The 13,755-nt window shown below is 46.6% G+C and overlaps 1 protein-coding gene across 1 annotated transcript in view; it reads left to right on the top strand.

Annotated features, from left to right (window-relative positions):
* SLC24A1 (solute carrier family 24 (sodium/potassium/calcium exchanger), member 1) overlaps positions 1–13,755 on the top strand; it is a 31,642-nt gene that overhangs the window by 9,519 nt on the left and 8,368 nt on the right. The window contains 5 exon segments of the mRNA XM_006831843.1: positions 377–430; positions 1,819–1,927; positions 5,951–5,990; positions 5,992–6,014; positions 7,207–7,298. Coding sequence (XP_006831906.1) covers positions 377–430; positions 1,819–1,927; positions 5,951–5,990; positions 5,992–6,014; positions 7,207–7,298 — 318 coding nt within the window.

The following is a 13,755-nucleotide window of genomic DNA, read 5'->3' as shown; positions in this document are numbered from 1 at the left end:
ATATAAACTTGAATTGAGTGAAGGTTAATAGACAAGATCCCCTCCCTGCAACGACAGTTATCCTGCTTCCTCTCTGAGGTTTCCCTTTTACATCTTATTTTTCACAAATCAATAAAGCAAAAATATTTGATGTACACATACAAAACAAAAAACATGTTTTCATTTAAATGTCCAAAGGGCACATTGTAAGTCAGACTCCTGCCCACAGACACATAACCTTTCTCAGTCCATGGACCCATATGTTTTTGTTTTTTTTTAAGTTTATCTCCAGGAATGTTTGTGTTCAGCCTGAAGGCTTCACTACAAAGAGAGGGAAGTAGGGAGAAAGAGTGAGGGTCTCTCCCTGACATCTTGTGACTCCTGTCCCTGTTTGCAGCCTGGTGATGGGGCCGTTGCTGTGGATGTGCCACAGGATAACAAGAATTTGAAGGTGGGTGCCATGCAGAGTCTGCCCAGTGGGGACACTGAGGGTCTCAACTGACAGCCACAGAGCCAGGGCACTGCAGCCTGATGCTGGAGACCCTGGCCTGTGATAAGTCTCCTGGTGAGTTAGGAAGGACAGAGCTCCTTTACCAGAGGGACTCTTTCCTCAGGGTAAGGAAGCGCTAGTTTGGGAGCATGGTCCAAAATGTCACAGTACTGCCACTAGCTTGCTGTATAACCTCAGTAGGTCCATGTTCTCTGGGCTTCAGATTCTGCTTATATAACAGGACTATCTGGGATGAACTCAGGTCCTGCTACCATCCAGAGTTCTGTGCTTGTATGATCTGAAAATGTGGCGCTAGCATGACCCAGAACTAAGAGGAAGAAAGGAGGAGCACTGGACAGGAGCCTGGGGTTTCTGAAAAGTTGTTTCTTAGCTGTCTTACAGAGTATATGGGAAGAATGCCTTGGGCATTTCAGAAGAAAAGCTAAGAACCTCCCACTTTAGCCAGAACCCTCCCTCATTAATGTGAATTCCAAGGCCTGTCATGAAGTACTGTGTTACTACAGCCACTAGATGGCATAAGAGTCCAGATTGAGAATGGAGCAAGAACAGCCGTAAACTGAAGAGATTGACAGAAAGGGAATAGAGAACCAGAGAGGAAGATTAGTGTTAACTGAGCAATCATGTGTCTTAGGATGTTTCATTGTAAATCAGATGATATTTCTATGTGTGTGGCTTGTATGAATGTGTGTCACTACGGTGTATCCTTGTCTGTAAGTACAGACGTGTGTGTGTGTGTGTGTGTGTGTGTAAAGTTTTCTGAGCACATAGGCAGAAGAGAACCGAACTGGGAATCAGAAGCCCTGGATGCTTGCTTTGATTCTTCCACTTGCTCCCCAATACTTGGGTAAACTTCCTGACCTCTTTTCTTTTGCTATAAAATGGGGATCATAACCGAGTGTATCTCGTAGAAGATGGGGTGATAGAATATAAGAGTGCTCTTCACTGGCTGTGCCCCTATGCAGTGCACCCCTCTCCATGGGTCTGTCTTTGTGCTATCTGCATGCGTGTATATTTCTGGGTAGATGGATACAAGCCCTTGGCAATGTGGTACCTTTAATCCACATGGTCTGTTTTGGGTTTAGACCTCCAGGAAGTATATAGACTTAGCTGTCATGGAGAAGTGGAGAGGAGGCTGAGAAAGAAAGGACCATGACTTCTGGGTTGAGGTCAAGGACACGCGGAGGCTAAGCTCAGCCTTCTTGTGGTCTGCCTGCTCTTCTATGTGATCTTTATGGGAGGGAGGCAGATCAGTGAGGTTTGTGTGTGGGCTCCTCCTCCCTGGCCTGGACAGGGGCCTGCTGAGGCCTGCATCCTCTCCCCTTGCTCAGCTCCCATCCGTGCTAACCTGCGAGAGCAGCTTGGCCTCTCTGCACAACAGCATCATTGGCTACATCCTCTACCAGCTCATGCTCCACAGCCTGGACCCTCTGGGTGAAAGTAAGCAAGGCCTGCCCAGACCTGCAGTTTGGGGGGAACAGGGACCTGCAGGTCTGAGAGGCAGTGGGAGGGCGAGAGTAAAGGGGGCAGGAGAGAGCTAGAGGAAAGAGTGGGCAATGACAGCTAGACAGTCTGGGACAACTAGACAGCTTGGGTACAGAGGAAGACAGAGCCTCACAAAAAGAGGTCCTCAGTCCCCGGCCTAAAGAGCAATGCCCCTCATTGTAGGTTGAAAGGCCTCACCTGACCATTAGTAAGGCCCTGGCCTGGACTAGGTTGGGCCCACTCTCAGTGATTTCCCTGCAAGGCCCACTAACCATGTGAGGGCTGGACAGGAAGTCTCCAGCCAGGGCCTCCTTTGACATTGTATTTAGCTCCAGAGTTTGAGGTAGCCTGCAACACCCTCCCTGAGTCAGGAATTCCAAAAGATACCCTGGGAGCTGCCAGGACCACTTCTGAGAGTGGTGGGGGTAGGCACAAGGTCCAAAGTGCCATGGGGACTAATGTCCCACTTTGAAAAGTGATGGGGCAGCTAAGAGTCCCACCATCCACTTTACTAAATCCTGCCTTTTGCTTCCTTTTTCTAATTAACTGCCCCCATGTGGTATAGTAAATTACTTAACAAGACCCTTCTAGCCATTCATGGTCTGTGAGTCCCACAAAGTGGTTTGTTAGAACTATGCTAATAAGGTATCTGTGGTTCACCAAGGGAATTGGACAGCTTGCTAATAATGTAAATAAGGTGCATAGCACCTTTGTGGAGTTGGGCTCATGTAAATAAGTATATCAAACCCTAAAGAGGGGAGTTGTCAGTTTTATCATCCTTCTAGTCTTTTTTTTTTTTTTTTTAATTGTGAATTGGGTGAAGGTTTACAGAGCAAACCATCAGTTTTACATTCAATACTTCATACACATTTTATTTGATCTCATTGATTGTAATCCCCCCAATTCAACATCACTTATCCCACTTCCTCTCAATGTTTCCTGCTTCCATTCTTCCTTCTTTCCTAACCCTTCTCAGCTTGGTCATTGGGCCAATGCTGCCCCTTTTATCACAAATGACTGATTATTTTGAGGAGTGCCTACCTCACTATTGTTACTGTTCCCATGATAGATCTGTCTATTGTCTGACTGAAAATTGAGTCATAGGGGTGAATTCAATCCCAGACTTGAAGGGTGATTTAGGGCCATAGTTTTGGGGATTCCAACAATCTCTTTCTGAACAACAAGCCTCGTCTTTTTTAATGATTCTGAATTTTGTTTCATATTTTTCTCCCACTCTATCCAGGACCTTGTAACGTGATCCCTTTTAGAGCAATTGGTAGTGGTGGCTTGGCACCATCAAATTCTTCTCGTCTCAGGGTTGTGGAGATTGATGTTTACGTCATCCTGATAGTCTTAAAATAAAACATTCCAGAGGTGGGAAGGGGTAACCTCACTATCACCACTACCACCAAGAAAGAAAAGCCAGGAATGGCATGTGTTCTATGGACCCTGGGTTCCTATGAAGGGAACTGTGTCTCTGGGACATACGTGACCACTTGCTGTGCAATCACTGATGTTAGCAAAGTCTTTCAGATAAAGACCTTTGCATGAATGGGATGCAGGGTCCCCTGCAGCTGCTGACTGGTTTACTTGTTCTAACAGGATTATGTGATGTCCAGGCCAGGCCGAGGTCAGAGAAGACTGATACTAAGGAGATGGTCTGGCTGCACTGAGGACAGGCCATGTGAAGAGATGATCACTGGGGGAGCCTGTGACAGTCATGCCGGGAAGTCAAGCATGCTTGGGACATTGTGTGTGGCAAGGCATAGGACTGTGGGATGCAGGCCTATGCAGAGATCATGCTCCTGACTCTACATCCTCAGACGCCATCAAAGAGGGCCTCTGATGAGGGTCCTAGTCCCCAAGATTTTCCAGACAGATGTGTTGTTTCCAAACGGTGGGCCAGATGTTTCCACCCCTTTCAGATGTTTCAACTCTTTCCACAAAGCTGCTCATTAGAAGACAATGTCCTGTGGTCTGGACCTTCCCCTTAAACAGACAGGAGTTTTTCTTCTCTAAGATCTTGTGTCTCTTCAGATGATTTCACTGGAGCTGGTACATGTGTGAGAGAGAGACAACGAGTCAGAGACAGAGACTGTCTCTGCAGCTGACCCGATTTCCTTAGTGGGAAGTGAGGAGACAGGGAGTGTGAGGAGGAGCGATGTCAGGGAAAGAGGGAAACTTGGTTTTTCTTGCCAGTCTCTGCAGCCCAAAGTCACAGAGACCCTCAGCAATAGGACCAGGAGCAAGGGAGGCCTTTGATAATAACTACATGTGTCCCAACAGAAGGCTGCTGAGCTTCACTCCTACTGAGAGACACTGCCTCCAGTTGGGTGAAGGAGGCAGAGCAGTGTTGGTTCCCTGGCACCTCAGTTCTGAGGAGACCCTCCCTGACAGGACACAAGGACACCTCGAGGGACCACACACATCGTAAGTCACTCTGTATGTAGGATGGAGCCCGTTTCCAGATGCAGCCCTAACTGCAGCAACTCGCTGTTTAGGAGACAGGTTGAGAGGAGGAAATTCCAGGCCTGATTATCTGTTTTGTGGAAACCCTGAACAAGGCATGCTGGGCTTGATCTCTACAGAGTGGCTTCCTGGGCAGGACAGCTGTTCTCAGTTACCGCAGTCAACTGATCACCATGACCTTTCCATATAGCTGAAGCTGATACGGTGCTTTCTAAGTGCTAGGCACTGTTGAAGCACAGTCAAGTATACATGCATTTACTCCTTACACTCTGTGAGGTTTAACAGATGAAGACTGAGGGACAGACAGGTGAAGGAATCCCACAGCTTGGTCCACAGCTAGCAAGTAGCAGAAATAGGATTCAAGCCCAGGCCACCGAGCTCCAAAATTTGCACCAATGTAACAGGATAGGTAAGGCTGGCACCTGTGGTAACTAAAGCATTTTGTTGATTCTGTATCGCAGACTTTATAACAGTGTTCTGTGTCATGGTGTGGACACTGAGGCTTGGAGAGGGAACTGGCTTCCTAAGGTTATCCAGTGCTATGGGATGGCGCCAGGCAGGAATCCAGAATACAAGGGACTTCAAAAAATTCAGGGAAAAATGGATATTAAAGATAATAGAACTTCTCCATGAATTTTTTGAAGCCTCCTCATAGATCCCACGGAACCATGAAAGGACCATCATGAACCTTTGAACTTCAACCTCTGACCGTCTATTCTCTCCTTTCTTGAAATGACACATGTAAAGCATTTTGCATGTTGCCAGGCACATCGTCTCATTGAAAAGAGTTACCTTCGATTTTTCTGGCCTGGACACCAGGGCAGTACCATTCTGTGCTTACCGCCACACGGACCTACTGCGAAGCATGTGTACAGGACCTAGAGGAGGCCCTGCTTGGGCTGTAAGTGTCTGGGGCCGAAACAGGTACACCAGGGAGGTAGATGGTTTCCGCTGGCGAGAGACGGCTCATGAGGAGGACCACCAAGAGTCCTCTGGGAGCTGTAGCAAAGCTCTAGTGGATTCATAGAAAGTCTAAGCTGCAAGGGACCTTACAGATAATTTAGTCCAAGGATGGCACATGTGTGTCTCCCTGCCGTTTTCCCTAACTCCTCGCCCCTCACAGACATCACAGAGCAATCATGGCATTTTCTTACTATGCTGAGTCAGAATCTTCCTTATATCAGTCGCCATTACTTGTGCTGAGACAGGAAGGAAATCCTAGTTGTTGCCCCTGAGTCCAATCATTTTACCAGAGAGGAAACAGGCCTAGAGAGAAGTGACTTGCCCAAGGTAATAGCCAGTAAATGACAGTCCAGGGAATTTAAGACAAAAGTTTAGGAATTGCATACTAGCTCCAGGCTTCATAGAACCAGAATCCAAGTATACTAACTTCCAGGTCAGGTGCTGCCCACCCATGACAGTTACTCGGGCATCTTAGCAGTTCATTCCAACTGAAAAAGGCTCAATATTGTGGTCCAAGGCAAGATGCATTTCCTTTCTCATTCCTAGTGCGCCCCTCCAAGGACAAGGAGGAGGAGAGCTTGAAGCAGCAAAGCAGAAAGTAAACCAGAAGGTGAGAGGATGGCCAGACCAGCTCCTCCCCAGTCAATAATAAGCTGGTCTGGAAACAGCAGTCTGCTCAGGTCAGGACTGAGGCACACACGGGCTCTGAGTCAGTCGGCCAGAGTCACAGTCCCTGAGCTGGTGTGTCCACCTGCCCCATTGCTTCCAGGGTCCCCCTTTCTGTCATGACTGCTGTCTTGAGGTGACCTCTTACAGCTCCCTATGCACCTTTCCCAGATAAGGTAGGCACGGGGGGTGGGGGTGGGGTGAGGGGAGGAGAGGGCATGGGTCGTTGAACTTTCACCCCTCTTTTGCACAATCTCATACCAAATGAGATTCTCCTGGGGATGGGCACATCATTTCTCCTTCTTGTCACTTCTACACAAGGACAGGACTGCTAGTAACGGTTTGAGGCAGCATTTCCAGTGAGGGAAGACCACCAGGGGTCTGCACAGCACACCAGACCTGCCTGATCTACCCAGCGACCCCCGGAGGGAGGCAGAGTAGCAGTCAGTGTTCCTATCCTATAGTCAAGGAAACTGAGGCTTAGAGAGTCAGGTGACTTGCCCCCAACTACACAGTCAGGAAGTGAGAGAGTGAGAAGCTAAGCCGAGCTCTCTAGACATTCCAAGTCTCTCACCCCCCTTGAGTAACCCTGTTCCAAGGCTTCCTGTTTCCAGAAGGTTGGTAGGGGAAAGGGTCAGACTCTGAGCACTGGGAACTTTCCTCTCTATTTGCTCTAGTTTTCCAGACAGTTCACAGTATCCTTGGTCACCCTGGCCAGCATGGAAGTGTCTGTGAACACAGCTGTGGAAGGAAGGCTACTTCTTTCATCTGTTGATTTCTCTCAGTGGACAGAGTAATAGTGACTCACTCATATCATGGGTTAAGCATTGGGCTGCTAACTGCAAAGTCTGTTTGAATGAATCAGTCGCTCTGCAGGAGAAAGATGAGGCAGCCTGTCTGTTACTAGAAAGATTTACAGCCTTAGAATCCCTAACGAGCAGTTCGACTCTGTCTTATTGGGTTGCTATATGAGTTGAAATCGACTGGATGGCAGTGGTTTTGGTGTTTGGTTTTGGTTGTCAACAAGAAATTCCCCAAACTTACTGAGAACCTAGAATGGTCCAAGTCCAATAGCTTCTGCTAGTCGCTCAGATCCTAGTAGGCTCTACTGGCCAATCCCTGTTTATCCTTTAAAGAGGAGGAGCCAACTGAGCTCCCTGTGGTCGTGGTCACACCAACCCCTGCTCCAGATGTCATGGGTGATCAGGAGGAAGATGCTGACAGCCAGGTAGGCACACAGCCTGGCTGCCCCCTGTACAAATGGAGACAGTCAGAGACCCAGGGAAGGACTTGCTGACCCAATATACTTCCTCCCGGAAGCTATGAAATCCCATCTGAGCTTCGTTATTCTGGGTAAAGTATTGCCCATTCACCGAAGATTCCGTTAAAACTACAAATAGCAGTGGGTCAGGCTAATTCCCTATGACGCCTTAGGATGAATGAGTTACTATATATGAGACTGTGCTGTGAACTGTCTGTCACCTGCTCTGAAAATAAAATGACACATTGTTAGTGGTTCTGCAAGCTCCAAGGGAGCTAGGTACAGACCTTGTAATTAACTTCGCTAGGTTCCTCTCCACCTGCTGCACCCGCTCTAGGCTCATTGGTCTGGCCCACAGCCTTTCTGAGCCCAGACACTGACTGTCTGCACAGAGCCACAGGCTCTTCTTCCACGATGCTCCAGTCAAACGAGGTTTCTGGCTTTCCATGACTTGGCTCATATTGTTGCCTTTTTGCCCTCCATCTTCATAGCTCCCAATTCCACCCACCCCTCCAGTCCCAGTGCAGTGCCTTCCCATGCCCCACCCAAATGCCTATGGCATTTCAAAACCTCTCTCAGGGTCCTTGTTTCCACCTTCCGTGTTTTTCTTAGTTTCCCTAAGGCATCCTGGTGGCACAGTGCTCTCTGCTACTAATGAAAGGTCGAGGGTTTGAACCCACCAGCTGCTCCTCAGGAAAAAGGTGTGGCAGTCTGCTTCCTTAAAGATTTCAGTCTTGGAGACCCTATGGAGTGGCTCTACCCTGTTCTATAGGGTCATTATAGGAATCGGAGTCTACTGGGGCACTGTAGGATAGGCACTGGTCTGCTAGCCACAAAATCAGTAGTTCGAACCCAGCAGTTGCTCTGTGGGAGAAAGATGAAGTGGTCTGCTCTAGTAAAGGTTTACAGTCTAACTCTGAGTCAGATTTGACTTGCTGGCAGTGGGCTTTACTGGTGTGGCACTGTAGGATGAGCACTGGACTGCAAGGTCAGTTGTTCAAACTCAGCAGTCGTTCCTCAGAAACCCCATGCAGGGTTGCTATGAGTCGGCACCGACTCCACAGCACTTAACAACAACAACAAAGTTTCCTAAAAGTAGGATCCAAGTCAGCTCTGTCTTCTTTGCAGAGAGCAGTACCCACTTGACACATGCGTGTGTTCATAAGGATTGAATGACTGATACAGTAAATACACATTCAGTTTGCAAGTCTAACCTATTTGATACCCAGAAGTACTCAATTTTATTTCAGCCATGATTCAACAACTTTGGGTTCAGTGTCTAAGACATCTTCATGGTATCATGAGTGTCCCAAGTAAGCCCATTAACTGTCAGCTCAAGTACAAGGATTAAAAGAATGTAGAGTAATCTCCTGAAATCTCTGGGCAGGGAGTGAAGCTTGCTCTCATAAGAAATCGGACCCAGGCCTGAAAAGGTCTCTGTGACCCTGGTGGCTTTGTCCTCTCTGGACAGCCAGATGTATTAGTACACACAACTTTAAATCACCACTCCAGACCTCTAGTCCAAATGGGAATCGACCAGTGACTGGTCCCCAGTCTCAGAAGAGACAGACTTTATTCCCAGGTCAGGTAGTCTGTCAGTGTCCAATCAGTGGGGGCAAGAAGAGATGGGGTGCCTCACCTCCAACATGGAAGGAGAGAGATGCCTGCTGAGCTGGGGTTACATGGGGTGGATTTTCAGAGAGGAATGTGCAGGCTGGGTAGACTCATCTCCCTATCCATTTCAATGACTTCTCATTGCTCCCAGGACACCTTCTCTCCCTAATGGGGGAGAGGAGTGGTTGTTGTTATTGTTGTTAAGCGCATTGATTCTGACTCATAGACACCCTGGGTAGGGTTTCCAAGGAGCTGCTGGTGAGCTTGAGCCGCCGACCTTGCAGTCCAAACCCACTTTGAAGTCCATCTTATTAGCCTTCAGTACCATAGCAGGACTCCAATGGAGAGGAGGACAGAGATTAATTCAGAATAAAGTCTTCTGTCTTCCTCCTCATTCCTAATTCAAAACACAAACTTCACTTCATCAGGGGTTGTCAACACTGGATGCATATTAGAATAATTTGAGGGCAGCTTAAAAATGCCAATATAATTACTATAATAAAAAGGGGGGTGGAGATGCCCTGGCCTCACTCTCAAGAAATAAATTAAAATATTTGGGTGGGGATTTGGACATCAATGTATTCAAGAGTCTCCAGGTGATTTTAAGGGAGACCAGTGGCTCAATAGGATAAACACTGGACTGTGAACCATAAAGTCAGCGGTTCAAGCCCACCAGCCACTTCAAGGAAGAAAGATGAGGCTTTCTGCTCCTGCAAAAGCCTCGGAAACTCTATACAGGGTTGCCATGAGTCAAAACCGACTCCACAGCACTTGGCAACAACAACTCGTGATTTTAATGTGCAGGAGGGTTGAGAATCACTGCACATCTTTGAGGAAGGGGTGGGGAGGCAGCCCCCTCATGAAATTTGTTTCAGAGGACGGACTCACACCAGGAACTTGCGGTGCAGGGCATTTGCTCAAAAGACTGAACCAGCATGCCGTTATAGGGTTAGTTGGCTGTCTAATCTGAAGAACTCCAGAATCCATGGCTTTTACAATGCATGCAATCAGTCTGCAGTTCCCAAACGCTTGTCTGCAAATGGTTGTCTTAAGAGCACTTGTGAACACGTTAAAATACAATTCAAATTTGCGGCTTTCAATGCAAGAGATTCTAATTCAGGTGGTCCAGGTGGAGCCAGGAAGTCTGTATTTCTGACACGCTCCCCAGGGTGGGTTTGGAACCACAGATCTATTTAAGTCTCCGCATTTTCACAGCAAGGGAGCTTAGCGGTTAGACTGAGAGTCCATATTCAAATCTCAGCATCCTCATCTCCAAAGTGTGTGCACCATGGACAAGATATTTAACTTCTCTGTACCCTAGTTTCTGCATCTAAAAGATAGGAATAATTCTATCTATATCATAAGTTAGTTGTCACATGGAACTTAATAATCATTTAATAATTGTTATTATTAACCCATTTAGAATGGTGCCTGTCACAAAAAATCCCTCAACAAACAGGCATTGTCATAACAATGATTTCATTGATATAAAACAACTCATAGAAGAAAATAATTGAAGAGTTTTTTTTAGACCAGTAATGTGATGTTGCTGTTAAGTGTCATCGAGTCAATTCCAACCCATAGCGACCCTGTATAGGGTTTCCAAGGAGCGACTAGTGAGCTTGAACCACCGACCTTGAGATTCAAACGACTTTGCAATCTGGCGCATTAACCCACAGCGCCCAAGGAGCAACTGGTGAGCTTGAACCACCGACCTTGAGATTCAAACTTTGCAATCTGGCGCATTAACCCACAGTGCCCAAGGAGCGACTGGTGAGCTTGAACCACCGACCTTGCGATTCAAACGACTTTGCAATCTGGCGCATTAACCCACAGCGCCACACCAGGACTCCAGCAATGTGATATGACCAACAAAACATATCATGGCGTATTTGGCAACATTAATGGAGGCATAGTAAATAAGATAAGGAAGGTGATAGTTCTGTTTTACATTGTATAGGTGTTCTGGTTCATTTAGGGAGCTCTCCCCACAAAAAACAAGCTATTTAGGATGAGTTCCCCAAGATGGTGAGGAGGCTCTAAGCAATAACATGGGTGTGGGGGTGTGGGGGTGGTGTTATAGAAAAACCTGGAATGCCTCACGGAGGAAAGCTATTTCATGGAGCAGTGATTAGACACTTCTGCGGCTCCCAAGAGTAAGTCTACATGCAGGGCTTCCAACTTTCTTTCCAGTTCAGGCAAGAACTGGCTGAGGAAGTGAAACTGCAACAAACTCAGATTTATAAAGTGTGAGTAAACTTGAACAATAACTAGAATGGGGAAAATTATGGGTCAATGCCTTGCTAGAAAGTTAATTTCTCGTTTAGTAAACAAGGTCAGGGAGCTCAATACATTCCCTCAGCCGAAGGGAGGAAAGAAGGAAGTGACAGCCCAGAGATGGTCCACTTTGTAATTGCCTGGTTACTGGGTGCTACCCTGATTTGTGAATCACTCTCTCTCTCAATAAACCTCTTTTGCTTTTACTTGAAAAAGAAAACAAAGAAAAGGGCAGCATGCATGTTTCATAGTAACCAAGTCGTTTGACTGACAGTTGGCAACAGCTGTGCCCTGCTCAAAGATGGTGGCCCACTGAGCTGCTTTGAATGGGTCACTCTCCACAGTCCTGCTGATAATCCAGCTCCAGCCTCAGGCTCCTAGAGGACTCAGTAAGCCTCTCCTGAGTCTCCTGTTCCATGGCTCTAACATGTCATTTATTTCAGTTATCATTCTGCCTCACTCCAATTTTTTTTTTTTTTTTTTTAACTTTTTACTATGAAGGGTTGTTCTTTGAGCGAAGGTTTACAGAGAAGATCATCAGTTTTACATTCAACAAATCATACACTTCGCTTCATCTCAATGATTTTAATCCCCTCCCTGCAACAATTGTCATCCCGTTGTCTCCTTGTGGTTCCTGTTTCCATTCCACCCTCCTTTCTATTTTCTATCCCTTCTACTTGTCCTTAGGTAAATGTTACTTTTTTTGTTTTTTAATCTTAAATGGTTACTATTCCATGGCAAACACACTTTACTAGTGTTGTCCCTCCTATATACTGCTTGGCTGAAAATTGGGACCACGTGAATAAATTCCTTTCTAGACCTGAAGGGCAGTCGAGGGCCCTAGTCTTTGTGCACTATGTTATGCTAATTGACCCTGGTGTCTCCTGAGACTATGGTCCTGAGCCCCCAGGCACAACAACTCAACTGCCTTAAGATGTTAGATAATATCTAAGAAGTTTTCATCATTTTGCCCCCTGTATGCTCCACCACATACATAGTTGTGTTTGCAGCAAAGGTAAATCCCCATGTATGAATATTCTCTGTCTAATCCTTATATATTTGTGGGTATGTTCCCACTCTCCCTCCCACACCCATCCAGCCTGTGTATCTGTCTCTGTATCTACCCACTGAACACTGTTGTTCCAGGGTTACATATACAAATAATACTATTTCTCTTTATCCCCTTTAACTTTCACATACCTCCCTGTGTGAAGACATCTGTCGCCATCATTCTTCTACCAACATTCCTGTTCTTGTATATTGCCTTCCCCATCACTTGAGCTTACATGTGTCTACCCTCTAGCCAGTGACTTACTCTCCCTCCTCTCCCACCCCTAGAAACCATCAAAGAATGTTTCTTATACCATAAAAACCTTTTCTTGAGCTTATACAATAGTGGTTTCATGCAATATTTGTCCTTTTGTGATTGGCTAATTTCACTCAGCATAATGTCCTCCAGGTTTACCCATGTTATGATGTGTTTCACAGATTCATTATTCTTCAACATTGCATGGTATTCTATTCTGTGTATGTGCCAAAGTTTGTTTAACCATTCTTCCATTGATGGACATTTAGGCTGTCTCCATCTTTTTGTTATTGTGAATAGTACTTCAATGACCATTGGTGTGCCTATATCTATTAGTGTCCTGGTTCTTATTTCTTGTGGATATATACCAACTAGAGAGATTGCTGGATCTTATGGAATTTCTATTTTCATCTTTTTGAGGAAACACCATTCTGTTTTCTATAGTGATTGCGCCATTTTACATTCCTACCAACAATATAGGACAGTTCCAGGTTCTCCACACCCTTACCAGAATTTATTGTTTTCTGTCTTTTTAAAACTTTGCTATTAATGCTGGGGGAGTTTCCAATGGTCACGCTAATGGAGGGGGCGGTGTGGCTGAACGATGTATGAGAACTGTGCAGACCTGGTGGAGGTGTTAAATGAAACCCAGACCACGGAGCGGCAGGGTGAGAGGTGTCTGGAGACCAGGTCAACGGGGGTATGGGTGGGGGGAGGGACGCTGCCTAGCAGGAAGACAGCCAGGCTGTTGTACTTACCCTGGACGCGAGGGCGCCATCCCAGCCTAGCCGTTGGATCCTGGCTTTGAGGCGAGCTCGACCAACTTAGAGACCCACAAGCACATCCCAAAGCATCTCATTACAACCCTGTCGCCCCTGCTGCGTGACTGACGCGACAACCGAGGATGGAAATCCCACCTTTGAGCCCGATTTAAGGGCCTTAACGCAAGGAGATTCGTGTTTAACAGCGACCACACAACCGCCACTCGTCTGTCTGTCGTGCTGTGGAGGTTTGAATTGCTGTGATTCTGAGGCTATGCCACCAGTATTTTAAATAATCATCAGGGTCACCCATGGTGGACAGGTTTCAGATGAGCTTCCAAACAAAGACAGACTAGGAAGAAAGAGTGACGAACTACTTCCGAATCGCTAGTCACTGAAAACTCTATGAATAGCAGAGAAACACTGTCAGATACAGGACCGGAAGGTGGGAAGGCACTCAGAATGC

The sequence above is a fragment of the Chrysochloris asiatica genome, unplaced genomic scaffold (genome assembly GCF_000296735.1).
Source record: "Chrysochloris asiatica unplaced genomic scaffold, ChrAsi1.0 scaffold00004, whole genome shotgun sequence".
NCBI lineage: Eukaryota > Metazoa > Chordata > Mammalia > Afrosoricida > Chrysochloridae > Chrysochloris > Chrysochloris asiatica.
Note: the sequence above shows the minus strand (reverse complement) of the source record. Positions and strands in the feature narration are given on the sequence as shown.